The 18,972-nt window shown below is 59.3% G+C and overlaps 1 protein-coding gene across 2 annotated transcripts in view; it reads right to left on the bottom strand.

The window, feature by feature from the left end:
- Nucleotides 1-18,972, bottom strand: part of EVL (Enah/Vasp-like) — a 132,272-nt gene that overhangs the window by 5,585 nt on the left and 107,715 nt on the right. For both annotated transcript variants that reach the window (XM_075530790.1, XM_075530792.1), the window contains exons 4-9: nt 12,047-12,110; nt 9,411-9,472; nt 7,821-8,050; nt 6,870-6,991; nt 3,575-3,635; nt 1,494-1,557 (exon numbers count right to left, since the gene is read on the bottom strand). In XM_075530790.1, the coding sequence (XP_075386905.1) occupies nt 1,494-1,557; nt 3,575-3,635; nt 6,870-6,991; nt 7,821-8,050; nt 9,411-9,472; nt 12,047-12,110 (603 nt within the window). The remainder of the gene's footprint in view (nt 1-1,493; nt 1,558-3,574; nt 3,636-6,869; nt 6,992-7,820; nt 8,051-9,410; nt 9,473-12,046; nt 12,111-18,972) is intronic.

Raw genomic sequence — 18,972 nt, 5'->3', positions numbered from 1 at the left:
AGAAATGGTTCAAAAAGGATGATGGCAACATATGTACTGGACACAATGGATGTGTGGATTACTCTAAGAGTTGTTAGAGCCCCCAATAAAAAGATCTATTTAAAAAAAACTCAAAGAAACAAAGAAGTGAAGATGGCGAGACTGGGTGGTACTTTGCACGTGTCGTCGGGAGAGAAGAGTCCCTGGAGAAGGACATCATGCTTGGTCAAGTGGAGGGCAGCGACAGAGAGGGAGGCTCTCGAGGAGATGGGTTGACCCAGGGGCTGCAACAATGGGTCCAAACACAGGACTGTAAGGCTGGCACTGGGTCCCTATGAGTCAGACCCAACACCGACAATAACAGAGTTGTTGAACTGGATGGAATTGGCAGACCTTGCAGGACGAGTGGAGAGGCAGGTGACAGTCCGTGGCGGCTGAGGAAAAGCTGAAAACCCTGGGCCCAGCCTGAGACTCTGACCTCGGCAGGGCCAGGTGATTCGCACCACGCTCTGGGCCGAGGTTTGGCCTCCAGGCTCCAGGGTGTGACCTTGAGCCGAGCCGTGACCACATAGAGCCCCTTTCCTGAGCAGGAAAGAAAACACCTGGACCTCCAGCAATGGAGCTAGCTCGGGCACGAGGTCTGGCAGGAGCAGACGGCCAGCCAGCCTCCCTCTATCATGCAAAAGGGACCCTGGAGCCAGAGCCTGAGGTGTAGTGGTTAAGTGCCGGGCTGGGATCTCCACAGTCGGCAGTGCAAAACCACCAGCAGCTCCGTGGGAGAAAGACTGGGCTTTGTACTCCCATCAGCAGTTAGAGTTCCAACCCACAGCTCTGACTCAGTGGATCACTGTCCCCAACCCTGTCCCCAATGGCCAGGGAGGAACCTGAGCAGGTGTGGGGCGGTTTCTGATGGTGGGAGACTGACCAGCCAGCTGTGTAACCAGCCAGCAGCTGGCATTCCTGGTGAGAGCCCTGGCCTTCGTCATTGTCTGCTACTGGATAAGTGATGCCAGGCCAGACCTGGGGCTGGGCCAGGGAATCTGTCTGGCAAGCTGTGGAGCAGCGGCAGCCCCCTGGGGGACACAGGACCTAGTTCTCTCTAGAGCAGTGCTTCTCAACCTTCCTAATGCTGCGACCCTTTAATACGGTTCCTCATGTGGTGGTGACCCCCCAACCATAAAATTATTTTTGTTGCTACTTCATCACTGTCATTTTGCTACTGTTAGGAATCGTCATGTAAATATCTGATAGGCAGGATGTCTTTTCATTGTTACAGATTGAACATAATAAAAGCATAGTGATTAATTACAAAACAATATGCAATTATATATTGTGAAATGTGTGTTTTCCGATGGTCTTAGGCGACCCCTGTGAGAGGGTCATTCGACCCCCAAGGTGGGTCGAGACCCACAGGTGGAGAACCACTGCTCTAGCACTTCCCGCCATGGGTGTGGAGAGCCCCGCCATCCTCCCAGGGCTCTCTGCTGCCTGTCAAAGCAGGCCGAACCCTTTACCTGAGGCATTCGAGGGCTGGCCAGCTGTGCGGGTGCCTGGGGACGGCGAGGGGCTGGGGTCTTCCTGGAAAGGGAAGAAAGAGGGTGTGGTAGTTACATGATCGGGTGTCCGCTTGAGACTTAAGAGTGAAGGGGTGGAGTCTAGCCTGTCAGTCAGGTCGCAGTTTGATGATCTCATTTGGCGGTGCTAGCTCCTTAGCTAAATAGCTTGCTGGAGGCGGGGCAGAGACACACTCCCTAAGAGACATTCCTGCTAAGAAGCCACATGGAGCTGTGCTGATGCAGCCAGAGCCCGGGAGCTGGAGGAGTCACGTGGAGACCCACACACGCCAGTGCTGAGATGCTTCCGCCGCCACCGAATCCGCAAGACTTTCCACCCTCCGGCCTGTGCTCTTCCTGGACAAGGCATCATTGCACGTGTTTTATGAGTCTTTGGAAGACTTTATGGATGGGTATTGGGCATATGGGCTATTACTGGACTTGTGGACTTGATTTGGACTGGGCTGGGATGCATTCTCAAGATTCAGCTGCTCTTGGATATGAAGTTCTCTACGACACACACACGAGTGTCTATGAATTGTGTCTCTTGTCAGCCTGGACTAACACAGATGGCTCTTCCACTGTCAGCGCAGCAAGGCTGGGACTTGGGACCAGCCTGGGGTTTCCACACTGGCGAGTCAGTGAGTGTCAGAGAAGCAGCGTCTCTCCGTGGGGCCTGATGCCACCTATGGGCAGATGGGAGGGCGGGGAGACCTGGTGTCCTTAGACCCCACTCCTCCCCTACTGGGCAGTGTTACAGTGAGCAGCACTCACTGGGAACCCCCAGGGCCTGTCGCCCTCCTCACGCCCAGACTGGGGGGCCTTGCGCCCCTGCCCTGCTCCCGCATCAAGGCTATGTGGGGCTGGCGTGGGCGACATGCAAGGGGGTTGGCCCAGTGGGTGCGGCTCCTGAGCCCATATCCTGGCAATGTGAGTGGGGTGTGCAGTGGCCCCTCTCATGGACTGCCATGGGGGCGGAGGGTGGGCATGCCTGCTAGGGAAGCTGTCAAGGAGGCTATTCTGATGCCCATGGTCTTCCTGTCCCCCACCTGTTTGGACAGAAGTGGCTCATGGAAGCATAACCTGGCCGCCGCCCTGAGCACCCTGAGCTGCTCCCTCGGGTCACCCGCAGCCAGCACCCTCAATGCTCATGAGGCTGTCGGAGCAGGCCTGCCCTCCTCAGAGGCCAGCTGTGGGTATGGATGGGGACTCCTGGCTGGTCATGTAGCTAGGGATAGTGCTAAGATGAAGAGAGAACAGCACCCCCCCCCCACCCCAGCCCCCTCTGCTGTGGGGTCAGCAGCCTCTCTTCCTGAAGCCCCAAGGGTGGACATGCTCTCGTCTTCCTCTAGGCAGAGCTGGCTGTGTGGGGTCAGTGCTGGGCTGAGAAGCTGAGATCCAGCAGGGCCCAGGGCCGCTGGCAGACACCAGGCCACAGTGCCAGGACTGTGTAGCCACCTGCTGTGCCAGCCTCTGCCATTCCAAAAAGCATGGCAGGGGAGCGGGAGGACTCTGGGCAATGGGGAGCCAGGGCCTGCCCTCCTGGACTCAGGTGTGGCTACAGAGGGAGCTCAGAGAAGGAGACGGGTTCCCGGGCGCCTGCCTCCTTAGGGAGTGGGGCCTGGCAGAGGAGCCCTGGTCTCCAGGGGGGTTAGCTGGGCTCATGGGGGCTCCAGGCAGATGGAGCTGCCATTTCAAGGTTTGGGCGTGGGCACCACGCAGCCCAGTGGGGGACCCACAGAGGAGGTCAGCAGGGCTGCCCAGGAGTACTGTCCTTTGTCTGCCACCTAGGCCACCTGCCTGCCCCCTGTAGCTCAGGAGGACCAGATCTTTGGGAAAAAAACCATTTGGAAAGGAAAGGAAAAGGTGGGGGTTGGTCTCCCAGCTCGTCCCCGCTGCCCAGTCAGGCCCCCCTTGGGAAAATGCCCTCACCCCCTGCCCGGGAAGGTGCCTTTGGGATGGGTATCTCCCCCCCAACCCCTAGCCCAGGCCAAGCAGGAGCACCTCAGCGGGGAGTCATGGGGTGTGGGGGGGTGCCTTACTGTTTGGCTCTCGTCTTCCTTTCTGTCAGCCGGCTTGTCTGTCTGGGAAGCTGCTTTCCTCCTGCACATGGGGAGTGGTAGAGGAGAGTGGCCGTACGGTGAGGTTTCAGAACGAGGCAGGAAGCCAACCCCATGCCAGCCCGCAGGCCCTCAGGGGACACTGTGACGTGGGTAGGCACCAGGGTCCCTTTTCTCACAGTAAGAAGGCACCTTGTCCAGGGTCCCACTGGACAGGCCTCTGCACCCACACAGAGTGTGCGCCCCAGGCCTGGCCAAAGAGTCCCTTGGCTTCAAGGATGCCCACGGCCAGGCAGTGAGGGCCAGGGTGGGGCCTCTCTGGGTGACGTCTGTGAAGGGAGTTGTCCGTCCACAGCCTGGCTGGTGGAGGGGGTGGGGAGCAGCTCCCACCGGCCTTGTGGGCTGGGAAGGAACGCTTCCTCTGTGACCTCGCACTCTGCAACACCCCAAACCAAACAACCCCCACCCTGGAGTCGATGCCGCCTCACAGTGACCCTGCAGGGAGGGTGGAACTGCCCCTGTGGGTTTCTGAGACAGGGCCTCGCTTCTGGAGTAGAAAGCCTCCCCGATCTCCCCAGGAACGGCTGGTCTCAAACTGCCGACCTTGTGGTGAGCAGCCCAATGCCTGACCCCAACGCCACAAGAACCGGGAAACTCCCAGAGAAGGGCAGCTCCCAACTGCCCCGACGGACGCTCGGCAGTCAGGCAGTCAACCAGGAGGACACCCTCCTCGCCCTGCCCTGAAAACACACCAAGGGAAAGTTGGCTGCCCGTCTGGGAGCCAGGGTGGTGGGGCCGGGTCTCACGGACGTACACAGGCTGTCTCTGGAGGGACTGGTCTCTGCTCGGTCAAGGGGAGGGTCAGCGACAGCAGGAAGACCCTCAGCGAGGAGGCCGACACAGCGGCCACAGGCGTGACTCTTTCTGGGTGGTCACTGGGTCAGGATGGCTGGAGCCGCCTCAACAGCAGGGAGGGAACACCGCAAGGGCACCCCCTCGCCCCCCATGGCCGAAGCCCTGGTAATTCCCAAATCTATGCAAACAGAACTTCTGTATTGCCCCACGCCCCATCCTGACACAAGCCTGTTTTATGGGGGAGGCTTTAAGCTCTGTGAGACCCCCGCAGTGCATGCTCTTGCAAACTTCTGGAGTGTGCTGCCCAGTGGGGGCGTAACAGCCTGCTGTGTGGTGAGGGCATAAGCCACAGGGCCCCCACCAAGGGCCTCCTCTCTCAGCCTTCCCACCTCCAGAGCGGGATGACTTACTTGCTCCTCCTGGAAGGTTGGGGTCATTCTCAACACCCACAAGTCCTCCCTAACTCCGGAGGCCTAGCTAAGCTTCCCCCCTCCTTCCAGCTCCCGAGTCACGGCCACGGCCACGGCCACCTTTCATCTCACAACGGACTTCTTTCTCCTCTCTGTGCTTCTGGAGGAGCCCTGGTGGGGCAGGGTTGCTTTGGGCTGTGATCCACATGGTCAGCAGTTTAAAGTCACCAGCACCAGCACCCGCCTTTCTACTCCCATAAAGAGAGACCGTCTTAGAAGCCCACAGGGGCAGTTCCACCCTGTCCTGTAGGGTTCACCATGAGCCAGCATTGACTCGCTGGCAGGGAGATTTCTCTGGGGTGTTTTTTTTGGTGTGGGTGGGGTCGGGAGGTGGATTTCCAAGGCCAGTGGACTAGATGTCATTATCTCTTCCTAGACAGCCAGTGTCCCAACAGGCTACCCCCAGGCCTCTTCTCCCAGCTCCGTGCAGCCCCGCCAGCAGCCAGCTCATGTCGGAAACACCCAACCCTGACCAGGCCATGCTGCTCCGTGGACACTAACGAGGGGTGCACTGGTGGCAAGGTCTGGGACGCTGCTTTCTCAGGGCCATTACCAACCCTCTTGGACTCGCCGCTGATTGACAGCTGGCAGAGCGCCTCTCGGGGACACCCTGCCGGCCCCCCCTTCCAGAGCTAATCCTCCGTAAAACCTCATCCAAGTGTGGCTTGCGGTTGGCGGCTTGTCCTCCTGCCCTGGGGCGTCTCCTCTTCCCGTTCTCTCAGAGAGAAACAAATGCCCTTGGCTGCTGAGCCGTCCCAGGCAGGGCTGTTACTGGGAACTCACTGGCGGGGGGTTGGTGAGCTCTAGGAGATTCCTGTGCCACGGGATCCCCCGAGTCACTGAGGTGCTCTGCGACGGGGCTGAAGGCCTCTGTGTGCACAAGGGCTCTTACAACCTCACTTGTTCCTTCTCCCAGCATCCCCTGCTGTCAACACAAGGGACACCTCACCTGCTGCCCACCTCACTCACCCTGTGCTTTCACTCTGCAGGGACACCCTCCTCCTCCTCAGCCCAGAGTTTCCCCGCCTCCTCACCCCCCCCACCCCCCCCCGGCCAAGCACATGGAGCTGTCCACCTCTGCGTGGCCCCGGGGGCTGCCTGGCAATAGAGGCTCAGGCACTGGCCTGCTGTCCTGGTCCAGTGCAGGCTGCAGGAGAGGGTGGGGCGGTGACAAACGTCCTTGCTCCTCACAGCTTTCTATGCACCCCCTTGGGGGGCTCAGAAGGACGAGCCTCCCACCCTGGGGCCCCTCTTGCTGCCTGGATGGAAGGGGATAAAGCCCAGGCAGCAGAGGGTCTTGGGGAGGGGGCGGGGTGAGAGTAGGCTGGGGAGGGTCAATGGGGCTGGTGGGGTGTGCTAGGCAGGGTGAGGCTCCTGGCTACTTGGGCCAGGTAATCAGACACTGCTGCTTCCTGTTGCCAGGCCACAACAAAAGACAAGGCCCAGGCTTTGCAGGAAAGGTAGTGTGCCTGATCCACCTGCTCAGGTTTCCTGGGGCCAACAGAAAGTTATATAGCTCGTGAGGGGAGGACCCAGCAGGAGCCACTGTGGGCATGCCCCCATGTGGGCGGAGACACAGCCAGAGCCCCAGAGGCCACCTGGGACTTGGATGGGGCTGTCTCCTCAGGGGGCCTCCTGTGTCAGAAAGCTTTCCCTGTGTTCCCCGGATGACCCACAGGGCTGGTTCCCTTCATCACAGACTGACCGCAGAGCTTGTGGGGAGCCCCAGCGCTGGGACCCAGTCCCCTCAATCAGGACCTGGTCATGCAGCAACCCTGCCTCACGCCCAAGACACTGCTTACTCAACAGAGGCTGGGGGCGGGGGGTTGTTGCTGTCTTTCATGCCTGACCCCAACCCCCTCAAGTAGGGGGCATGCGTAAGGATCAGTGTCTTTGTGGCTGAAGTCAGGGGACCAGGAAGGAGCCCCAGGATGAGGGCAGGGGACACCCACCTCTTGGCCAGCAGCTTGTTCATCTCCTCCATGAGGCCTCCTCCGCCACCCCCACTGCTTGCCCGGTTGGGGTCTGTCTTGGAGGTCCCGCTGGGACTGGAGCCTCCAGACGCATCTTCTGGCTGAAGGGAAAGGAGGTGCTGTTTTAGCCTCGGGACTTTGGGGAGGACAGGGGGTGCAGGGAGTGTGTGGTGGAGAGGAAGGTTGTGTGAATCTGAGTGTAGATGTGTGTCCATGAGTGAGTACATGCACCTGACACGTGTGTGAACGGGTGTCCATCTCTGTGTGAATCTGTGTACACGCATGAGCATGTACACGGCTGTATGTGGCAGGTACATGTACACAGCAATACACATGCATGCACACGTGTGCATGTGTATCCATGAGTATGTGCACCTGAAATGTGTGGACACACATGAGCATGTACGTGGGTGTACGTATGTGGCAAGTACATGTATACAGAATGTGCACATGTACGCACGTGTGTGCATGTACATCCATGAGTGTGTATGTGGATCTGAATCTAAATTAGCAGCCAGGGGAAAGGACTGGGTGGGGTTGTTGAGTCAAATTTCCGGGTTCACAGGCATGAAGACCAGCGTCCAGAAGACAAGGTCAGCAGCTGGCAGAAGGACTGGCTGTGGCAGTGTTGGGGAAGGGACATCAGGCTGAGGTGGGGCCCAGGGTTCGGGAAGGACCCTGGCTTAGGGGACAGTCTCCAGGACACGGTTGAGAGGAGGGACTTGTAGGAGACCTGAGATGGCTCTGCACTCGCCCTTCCCGCACCCCCCACTGGCCCACCCGCTGGAGGGACCTGAGGGTCCACAGCCACCTCCACCTAAGGCAGCATGTGCCCTCCTGGGCACCACAGAGTGGCCAGGCTGCCTCACAGAGCTGGTCCCAGATGGGGGGAGGGTTTGACCCTATGCCAACCCCACCCGGCCTGCTTACCCTCGGGACTCTCCGCAGCTTGGCCCCGGCCAGGGCGGCGGCCAGTCCAGACACGGAGCTCTCGTCGTGACTGGCCCCCTGGGCGCCTCCTGCTGGCAGTGGGGGCGGGGGCGGAGGGGTGGTCCCCGTGGGTGGGGGAGGGACAGGTGGTGGAGGCGGGGGTGGAGGCCCGCTACAGGAGAGGGGTGCGCTGGTTGCCGATGAGGGGTGCCCCGGTGGGAGGATGGGCCCTGGAAGAATAGGGGGCAGGTCAGCTCTGGGCCTGGCCAGGACCCCACCTGGCTATGTGTGGGGTCCCTGGGCAAGGCCACCCTGGCGCACATGTGTAAGTGGGGGGAGGAGGGGGTGTGTGTGCAGCCACCCCTTGGTGGGGGTGCTTGACTCAGCGGCTTCTCACCAGCTCTGGTGACGCAGACGGTGCCTCATCGCCAAAGGCACGGTCACCCTGTCCCCGTGAACCAGGGCTGACCTTGGGGGCTGTAGTAGGCAACTACGAGCCACGTGTTCACTGGGCCATGGCACATGCCAGGGAGCTGAGGGGCAGGGCCCCTGGAGGGTGGCGGATCCGGTCTTCCTTCATCTCTTGTTCAGTTAGTTACCCTCCTTCCGTAAGGGACAGAGCCATGTGGCTAGGCGCTGGGACCACAAAGGGGACACGTCCACTGTCCACTTGCCCATCAGGGACAGAGCTCCCATGTGGCCAGGTGCTGGCCAGCTGCTGCCATCGAGTCGATGCCTATGCACAGCGACTCCCCAGTGCAGGGTGCAACGCCTGCGGTGGGCTTCCGGGCTGAAAGCCTTGTCTTGCTCCCTTGGAGCGGCTGGTGGGTTTGAATCTCTGACCTTGAGGTTAGTAGTCCAACATGTCACCCCTGCACCACCAGGGCTCCTCCCACAGTGGCTGCAAAAAGGTGACGGTTATAAGTGCTGATGAGAGCTGGCATGGGGTGCCACCTGGAAGGCTTCCTGGGGTGGGCCGAGCATGTGTGAGGGGAGCAGAGGAGCCTGGGCAGCACAGGTGGGGGGAGGTCAGCAGGGGTGTGAGGCACCGCAGGAGCTGGCAGTGATGGCTGAGGGGTACGGTGGGGCAGGTGTGCCGAGGGGGCTTGGTGCTGAGGTGAGCATTCTCACGCTAGGCACCTGCGCCCGCTGTGGCTCAGCTTCCTCCTCCGTGAAGTAGGATAAGTTACCTGTTCATTTCACAGGCGCGTGAGAGGATTAGGGGAGAGGGTGGGAGGTGGGCCCAGGTCTGTTAGAAAGCTTGGTATCCAGGGCCTCTTGTTTCCCGAGCCCTCTTCCCGCTGACCCGGGCTGTGCTCCCCAAGTGGTGCCAAGGAGCCTGGCCAAGCCCTCTGTGAAGTCCACCCTCCCACGGGCCTTGGGTGCCCTGCACGTGGCTGCGTCACAGTGTACTCTGTGACAGGGCGGGTGTCAGTTCCCTCTGTCTTCTTCACAGGACACTTAGCTCCTTGGGGGGCAGGGCGAGTGGTCTGTCTTGTCCATCTCGAGCCCCTAGCACGGCACATGCACTGGGCAGGAGTGCTGGCCCGGGGGGGGGTGGTCAGTGGGGGAGGGGCCCGGGGTGCTCACCTGGGGCAGAGGCCCGTCTCTCCAGAGACTCCTGACGCTGCTGCTGCTGCTCCATCACTTGTCTGTGAAGAACAGCAGCCGGGCTTGTCAGACTTCCCGGGCCGTGCACAATGCCGCTCTGTTCCCAGCCCAGCGCAGAGTCGGGTTTCAGTCTGTGAGCCCCCCTGCACACCCAGCCAGGGTGACCCTGAAGCGGCCTGTTCGGCCCACTTCGGCTGGTGGGGTTAGGGGACCCCCTACGGCCCCGTGAGGAGGGAAGAGGGGGTGTGACCCGTGCAAGGTGTTCAGCTGAGTGCCAGCAGCATCCCTGGTGCTCATCTGGCTCTCAGAGCAGGCGCTGAACGCCAGAAGCCCGGCTTGATTTCACTTGCGAATGTGACCAAACTTTCCCAGGCCTCTCGGGCGCCAGGCTTTGTAGGGCCGTGGCCTCAGCAGACCTGGCCCCAGGCACACGGGTTCTCAGTATACCTGGCCAAGGTCATGGCCACAGGCAGCTGGCTAGTGCTGGAGCAGGAGAGGGATGCCAGGCCCCATGCCTGCAGTGTCTCGTGGTTCACCGAGTGCAAAGCCAGCCACACCTCGGCTGACACTAAGGGCTTCGGGACCTCACCTGCAAAGAAGCCCACGGAGTCTGGGGGCTGGGGTGCAGGAGCAAGAGGGGAAGCAGCTGCCCTGCTCAGGGATGATGCGGGTGTCAGCTGGTGGGGCCACTCTGAGCCTTGGGGGAGAGGGTGCTGGGGGCAACAGAGATGACTGCTGTGGATGGTTGCTGTTTCTCGGATGTCTGCAGTATATGTATGCTCAGTGACTCCTGGGACCACCAAGGCATAGGGGGCCATTGTAGATTTGGGGTCCATGCTCTGTTTCCGCGGCTCTGGGGAGCAAGCTGACTTGGCACCCCATGCTCTGGTCACCCTAGCTGATGCCAATGTTGGATCAGACTGGTGACACTGTCTGTGTGACAGGGGGAGCTCCATGCCGGCAGTCACTCGCTCACTCACTCTGTGTGAGCCCTGAGGCAGTCCCAGCTCCCCAGGTTCTGGGGACAACCACACACTGCCCATTGCTGCCCTGGGGCCACCCCTGCCTTCTCAACTAGGAATGCTTGCAGTTCACAGCCTGACCACCAGGAGCCTGTCAGTGGGCAGCCTGCAAGCTACTGGGGACAGGAGGGCCCTGTGACTGAGTTAGGGTGGTTGCTGGGCCAGCTGAGAGACTCCCGTCTGACACTGGACACTTGCAGCTCAGCTCAGTGGGTGCCCTGCTCTGGGCTGAGGTGGCCTGAGGCCTGGCAAGGCCAGTCCTGGGCCTGCTTATAATTCCCTGGCTGCTGTGAAGAGCCCCAATGGGCTCACCTGAGGCACCGACAGTAGTACAACCTTGAAGGGTTAGAGAAGGGAAACACTGGGCTAAGCATTGGATTGCTAACTAGAAGGTAGCCAGTTCAAACCCCAACAGCTGCTCGGAGGGAGAAAGAGGAGGCTGTCTGCTACTGTGGAGGTTTACAGCCTCAGAAATCCTAGGGGGCAGTTCTAGTCTGTCCTGCAGGGTCGCTGTGAGTTGGAACTGCCCTATGGCAGGGGGTTTAGGGAGAGGGACAGAGGCTGAGACAAGACATAGCAGAGCCTCGTCCTCTGTGCAACTCTCAGGATGCCTAGGAACCAGCACACAAGTGTGGGTGATCAGAGTGGACCCCTGGAAGCTGCAGCCTCTGGAAAAAGTAGAGCTCCATCTGTGAGCTCATCAGGGGGGATGGGGAAACTGAGGCCTTCAGGTTCTGGGTTGTTGGGAGTGAAGCCGGAGGGGAGAGCTAGTCTGGAGAGATGTCACCAGAGCAGGGCTGCAGGCAGGAGACAGTGTCTTCAGATCCACAGAACACTGAAGCCACGTTCCCCCTTTCTAGAATAGGGGTCAGAAAAGACTGGCAATGCCAGTCTCCCTAGAAGGGGTAGGGAGCTGTCCTGCAGATAGCAAGCGGCTTGATTTCTGGTGTCCACTTTCTGGCGATGTGGCCTTGTATGGCCTCCACCTCCCCCGGCCCTACAGCCCCACCACTGCTTGCTTCCTCTGTCCCTGCAAGGCCACAGCCCCGGGTCCTTCACCCATGTCCCAGGGGACAGCTGCTCACGGGCTGGCCCACGGTGATGATGGCACTGCCACGAGAGGAGCTGCAGGTCCCAGAGTGTCCTCAGCTGAGACGTGAACGGCCATGCCACCTGCCCAGTACACTAGGGACAGGATGGAGGAGAAAGCTGCTCCAGGCTCGGAGCAGGTGGGCCCGGGCTCAGGACAGACCCTCGGGGGATGGATGCACAAGGGTCGGGTTGTGTGAATGAAAGCACCTCTCTGTAGTCCTCGGGTGCCTGCTGGGTAACCACAGGATGCAACGCTGCGAGCTGCCCCCTAACACCCCCCTGCGCGCGTGCGTGCACACACACATTCTCTCTCTCTCTCTCTCTCTCTCTCAGTCCTTCCTGGTCCCGACTTCCGGCAGAGGGCGTGTTTGCTCCCATTTTTCTGGTTCTGCCCCCACTCTCCCGCACCTCCCCCACAGCCCCAGCCCTTTGCACCTTGGCTGCTGGGTATCCTGCTTGCCAAGGGACCCTGGCCATGGGCTGACCAGCCAGGTGTGTTACCTTCTGGGGATATCCATCTCATCCGGAGAGGGGCCATTCTGCACCGGCCGCTGGGTGGAGGGGCCTGTGGACAGAGGGGCACAGAGGTCAGCAGAGGAGTGCCGGGACACGGACAGATGCCCTGTAACGGTGCCGTCATCTCTCCCATGCACACCTCTTGGTCTCGTCCTGCTCCTGGCTCTCCCCCTGGACCCACGCTCACGACCACATCCTCACAGCTTAGAAACCAGCCCTCTGGATCTTTCCTCCCCAACCCCCACCTGCTTCCTGGCCCCCTCATTTGGGCTGCCTTCAACCCTCTAAACCAGGTATGGGGAACATCAGGCCTGTGGGTAGATGTAAATATATACACATACGAGGGGGTAACACCTCCCCCCGACCCAAAGCTCCCAGCGGAGCTTCCATAGCATGCATTTTTTCCCAATAGGTGAGCATTGAGCAACTCGCTCTGAGGTAGCGCACCCCGTGGCATCGCCTGGGAAGGTTCTTTCTGGTCACAGTGAATTTATTCATAAAGGCAGTTTCGCTTGAACCTCGTTTTTTTGTGATGGCTGATTTAAGAGAACAGAATGTGGCTGTGAAATTTTGTTTCCTGCTCAGGGGAAAATGCTGCAGAAACTGCTGTGATGTGGAACACAGCTTCCAAGGACAGCGCTGTGGGAACAACTCAGGTGTACGAGTGGTTTTCTTGTTTCAAAAAAGGTGAGATGTTGATTGATGACAAATCTTGCTCTGGATGTCTGTTAGCTTCCTGAATGGATGAAAATGTCGACAAAATCCATGCACTTGTGCTCAAAGACAGAAGACAGACCATTGAAGAGATGGGGAAGTTATCTGGACTATCCTGGAGCTCGGTTTAGCGAATTTTAACGGAAGATTTGGGACTGAGAAGAGTGGCTGAGAAATTTGTGCCTCAGGTTCTGAAGACCATGAAAAAGACCGTCGAGTGGAAATATGCCGTTCTTTGAAATAACAGCTCCGAGGCTACCTAGACTTTTTTTTCAAGGTCATTACTGGTGAGGAGACATGGCACTATTCTTATGACTCCGAAAGCAAACATCAATCAAGCCAGTGGAAGAGGCCATTGTCACCCTGCCCCGCCCCGCCATCCCCCAAAGCTCTGTGAAATCAAAATCAAAATCAAGATGATGTTCATTTGTTCTTTTGATGTGCTGGGGGATCGCGCATTTGGAGTTCGTTCCATCAGGTCAGACTGTTTTAAACAGCTTTCAATTTAGAGGTTCTGAAAAGATTGCATAAAAGTGTGTGACAAAAAGGCCTGATCTGTGGCACATGGAGGACTGGCTCTGCCACCACGACAATGCATGTGCTCACGCAGCCATCTCAGTGCAGTAGTTTTTGGCAAGAAAAAACATGCTTCTCTTGCCCCACACACCTTACTCACCTGACCTCACTCCATGTGACTTCTCTGTTTCTGTTATGAAGAGGGACATGAGAGGACAGCGATTTGACAACGTGGACGAGGCGAAGGAATAAAATGAGGGAGGTGCTGTCAGCCATCCCAGCAGATGAGCTTGAAAGATGTATCCATGAATGGAATCGCAGATTTGACAAATGTATTAAGTGTAATGGGCAGTAAGTCTAATGGACAGTACTTTGAAGGTGATTGGGTTGTTTTGTCAAAATAAATAAATAAATAATAGATTTAAATACGTAGAGTTGAAAAAAAAAATCCTGTTGTTTTTGGCTACCCCCGGGCATATATCTGCTATTGAGTCAATTCTGACTCAGTGACCCTATAGGACAGGGTAGAACTGCCCCTTCCTCCCGTGGAGCAGCTGGTGGCTTCGAACTGCTGACTTTGTGATCAGCAGTAACCTAATGCATAAACACTGAAGAAATCACCCACATCAGCTAACAGCACATGCCTCACCAAAGAGAAGTGGTTCCGGCCATCCCATGAGGGGAGAGCTCGCATTAAATGCTTGACTGAGAATGCTGTTATAAATATCAAATGGCCCTTGGCAGAAGAAACTTACCCACCCCTGCTCTAAACCTTGGATTCTGACCTCGCCATGCCCCTTGCCCTGACCTGGCCCAGCACCTTAGCAGAGGATTCTGGCCAGTCCCCTCCCTCTGGCCTGAGGGTTCCTGAGGCCTGTGGCGGCTGGGAAGTGTGCATCTGCTGGGCTGCCCTTGCCTGGGTCACTGCCACTGTTGCCACCCTCCACTAGCCACCCCCATTCCATGGCAGCCAGCTCAGGGCACACAGTCCATGCCCCATGTCCATGGTTGTTTCATTCCTCCTGAGCGTGGGGGTCACCTCATAGCACTTTGGCCTGGCAGCTGGGGTGAGAGGCCTTCCACCCTTCTTAAAGTGACCAACCCGGACAACATCGCCGTTACAGGGTCCCACCCTTTGTCTCAGAGCAGACGGGGGCCAGGAAGGTTAGGGGTTCCTCCTATCTCCCTGGTTGGGGGCTTATCCAGTCCTGGGGGGAAGCGGGACAGCCCTTGTGGGGAACTTCATTGCCGGTGGCCTTCCCTAGGCAGGCAGCTTCCCTGAACCCTGAATAATCAGATGCCCGGCGGCCCCCCCTCCCACCTAGTCACCTGCTCCTGCCAAGAATGCAGCCAGACCTCTCCATTCCCGTGGCATGGTGGCAACACCTGCTCCTGACCATGGCTCTTGTCCACCACTCCCCCAGCTCATCTCTCTTCCCCACCCCTCCTTATTTCCACTAACTCCCACTGTCCACACTCAGCCCATCCCTGCCCTCCCACTGGCCACACATAGGCTACCTCTACCCCTTCCACCATCAACCTTGACCCACTTTCTCTGTCCACATGCAGCCCACCCCACTCCCTCTGCTGTTTATCTCTACTTTACGTCCTGGCCAGCCACACCCAGCCCACCATCAGACCCCTGACTGTCCACTTCTACCCCAACCCCCCCCCCCAACACACCCAGCAACAGTGCCTCCAGTGGGTCTCAGGCCTTGGCAGTGACCCCTTGGCACCCGCTTGCCTTCACACATTTGTGCCACCCTCCCCTGGGCCACCTCTTCCAAGAAGCCTGCCCTCCTTCTCCACCCACACCCCTGGAACTCTTGGCTGCCTGGCAGGCACTGGACGTCTCGGCCTCACCCTCCACCCGGGGCTGGGTCTGGCTCACAGGAGACATCAAGAGGATGGAGGTCTCACAATGGCCAGGATGGACAGGACACATGTTTGGTGAAGGGTGGGTGCGATGGAGCCAGACTGGGGCATGGACTTTGGGCAGGACATGGGCTCTGAGTGGAGCTGGCCGAGTCCCAGTCCCTGATTGCATGGTGTGCGGCAGACATGAAGACAGGGGCCATGACGACCTGGGCTGTGCTCATAAAAATGTACCTCCCTGTCCACTTTATGGGGTCCCTTCTCCTCCGCAGGGACCCCTGGTGGTGTAGTGATCAAGTGCTCGGCAGCTGAGAGGTCAATGGTTCAAACCTGGGAGAAAGATGTGGCCATCTGACTCTGTAAAGAGGCCATCTGACTCTGTAAAGACTTCCGCCCTGGAGACCCTCTGCGGGGGTGGGGGGGTGGGGGAAGTGTCCTACTCTGTCAGCGGGGTGGCTGGGAGTGGATACTGGCTTGGGGTTTGGGCTCTGCTCTCTGCCGTCCTCAGCTTGCCCCCTCACACCCTAGCACACAGGCACTATGACCTGTGAGGTGTGCCAGGCAAGTGGTAGGGGCCTCGCAGATGCTGGTGGGCTTTGGCTCTGATGTGGGCCTCGGGGTCAGCACGTTTGTCCAGTCTGGCAGTTGCTCTTGCCCAGAGGCGGAGCCTGGACCACCACTGGGGGACCCTAAGCTGCTCCCGCTCTCCTCAGACAAGTCCCGCTGAGGTCAAAATGAAGTCTGTCCCCCGTCGGCCTGTACCTTGCACTGTCCCCATGACCAGGGAGTGGGGGCGAGAGAACTGCTGTGACAGAGCACCCTGGCTGATCACTGCCCCCATCCCCTACGTAACCCACTCCCCTGCCGTCAAGTCCACTCTGATCACAGTGTCCCTGCAGGGCAGACTGCACCTGCTCTCAGGGGGTCCAAGGCTGTACATCTTTACGGGAGCAGGTAGCCTCGTCTTTCCCCCAGGAAGCAGCGGGTGGGTTTGAACCATGGACCTCATGCCCAGCAGAGCAAGGGGTCACATACTGGGAACTCCAGGCGCATGTCTCATTCCCGGCTGGGAGCAGGTGGTTGGTTATAGGTCTGCAGGGCAGTATGCTTCGAGCAGGCTGGGGGAAGGGTGGGTCTCCTGGGACACCCTGGGGCCCCCGGGTGTCTGGTCTGTGAGCTTCCTGGGGAAGTGCTGAGGGTCCCTGGTCCCCAGATACCTCTCCCCCAGCTGGACTGCTAAGTTCCATGCAGCACCCAGGAGCACCAAGGCAGGGCTTTTATTTACCCTTGGGGGTGGTGGGGGGAGAGCCCAGTGGGGTCAGGCCCCCACCATAAGCCTGGCTGAGAGCACACCAGGGAGGAGGAGGGTGGCCGAGGAGGCCGGGAGCGGCCTAGGGTGCTTCCGGGAGGGGCCACGAGAGCAGCTTTTCCTCGGGAGACAAGGAGCCGAGTAGATGCTCCAGAGAGGAGTGTGCTTACACTGAAGCACATGCACGATACAACCTTCTCAAGAGACAGGAGGAGCTGCCAGAGCTGCTGATGGCCCTACTCCTGCAGATGCACGTGGTAGGGGGCCACAGTCATTCAGAACCACTGACTGAGGGGAGTCTGCAGGAACTGCCCTGAGTACCTCCCGGGCCTCTGCTGGCCACAAGCCCTTGGTGCGCTGCGGCCCATCCCTGGAGAAACCCTTGTCCACCACACGGCGGACACGCAGCACACACTTGCTGAAGCTGAGCCAGCTGATGGGGGCCCTGTGGTCAGTGCTGGGACCTGGTCTGGGCAGGTCCTCCAGGCACAGAGGGCAGGAGTGCCGTGAGCTGGAAGCCCGCTGTGCGGCAGCCAGGTGCCTGTATGGTGCCCCCTGCAGACACTGACTGCCTAAGTTACATCGTCCTCTCGCTGTTGCAGGGGCCACATGGGAGCTGGAGTGTGAGCGGAGGCTGGACAACATAACCACCACGGACAGCCACGTGGCAGGGGAGCACTGAAGCTGGGTGACCTATAGCCCGTCTGGAGGCCAAGGTGGAGGGTCTGCCATCTTATGAGCATTGGCGTCCAGGTGTTTTCTCCTGTACAGTGGCTGCTGGGGGCTGGCAGCCGAGGGCTAACTTCTGTGGCAGCAGGGTTCCCTGGCAGGCGAAGGCCAGGAGCGGAGGGCCCTGGAGGCAATCCCAGCTGTAGTTATGCAATCATGACCTTCACCTCTGGGGAGGAGAGTCTGTGGAGGGGGCAGAAGCTAACCCCAGACCCCACAGGGCAGGAAGGGGAGAAGGCCTGAGGGAGGACCCTGGCTGAGTTCTTTCAGCACCCACTGCCCGGCAGAGGGTCATCCATGTGTGCTCACGAGGGACCCTTGCCCAAGACAAGGAGCTGGATTTCAGGGTTCATGCCTTGGGCACTTCCCCCGGAGACACCTGCAGGGTGGTCTGTCAAGTGATGCCCGTGGTCTCTGGGTGTCTGAGAGCCATGGACACACTCCCTTTGGCACCGTCTTCCAGGGCACCCCGCCCCGGCTGTCCTGCTCCTCCATGGTCTCCAGTCTGCTGCAAAGGGACTGGCCATCGGTAAGTCCTTATAGATGGCCTGTGTGACAGGCAGCCTGGGCCCTAGCTGGAGCTCTGCCTTTCAGTGACCAGTGCTTTGGGGAGCCCCTCCCTGCTGGGTGAGGATGGAGCCACAACTGGAGCTGGCTCTGCTTGTGGCCGAAGGGACCAGCTAACTCTAGCTGAGGGAGACCCTGGCTCTATTCACCCTCTCTGTGGCCTTCCACTGTCCACAGGAGCAAGCAGCCAGCAGCCCAGGGCTACATGTACCCACCTTGGTGGGCTTAGTGGGGTGGGGGGCAGACAGCACTCCAGCAACACCCCCTCCTGAGAAAGGCCTCCAGCCCACCATTAATGTTGGTGTGGGAGTTGGGGGTCATGCTTGGCGTAGGGGCTGGGCCAGCTCTGGCTGGGCGTCCAGGCAGGTCCTCCTGAGAAGATGAAACCCGAGAGCCCGAGGAGCTGGTGACAAAGGATCCAGTGCCCGCTTGGTGACGCTTGATGGGATTTCTGGCTGGCAGATGACAGCCACCTGGTCCCCGCCGGGCACGGTCCCAAGCTCGTCCACATCCCCTCCCCCTTTGCCCCCCCCCAGCCACCTCTCTACTCTTTCTTCTGGAAAGCGCCTCCATTCAGGAATGATGGGGGCAGCTTTCCCAGTGTACCTCTTCCTGTCCGCCTGGGCGTGCCTCTCATCTGGTGAGGCCCTGCTGTGGCCACCTCGCCAAAGGCACCTGGGGCTGGTGGCAGGGCTGGGCCCCCAGGCGGGACGGTGGTCTGGGGGACATGGCTCTGCCTGCCACAGCACACCCCTCTGGGCTTTGGGCTCATTCCTAACTGCACCCCTGCTTGCTGGGTGATGGATGGGCTGACCCTTCCTTCCCTAGGCTAACTGGCTGCCAGGAGTCTGGCCTTCATGGTGGAGTTAGGCTCCTGGGAGTTGGTTCTGCCTCATCGTACTCACATCAGGTGCAGGGGCATATCACTAACTAAGCCCTACAACAGGCCCCCAGCCACCCCCCTCTCTCTCTCTGCCATCAAGTCCATTCAAGTTCACAGTGGCCCCATAGGACAGAAGAGAACGGCTCCCGTGGATTTCTGAGACTGTAACTCCCTCTTCATAGCCTGTCTCTCTCCCTTGGAGTGACTGGTGATTTCACAATGCTGACCTTGTGGTTAGCAGCCCAACTTGTAACCACTAGGCTACCAGGGCTCCTGAGTGCCCCCACATCCTCCCTGGGATAAAGTGGGGGCTGACAG

The sequence above is a fragment of the Tenrec ecaudatus genome, chromosome 14 (assembly GCF_050624435.1).
Source record: "Tenrec ecaudatus isolate mTenEca1 chromosome 14, mTenEca1.hap1, whole genome shotgun sequence".
Taxonomy (NCBI): Eukaryota; Metazoa; Chordata; class Mammalia; order Afrosoricida; family Tenrecidae; genus Tenrec; species Tenrec ecaudatus.
This window is presented reverse-complemented; position numbering and strand designations above follow the sequence as displayed.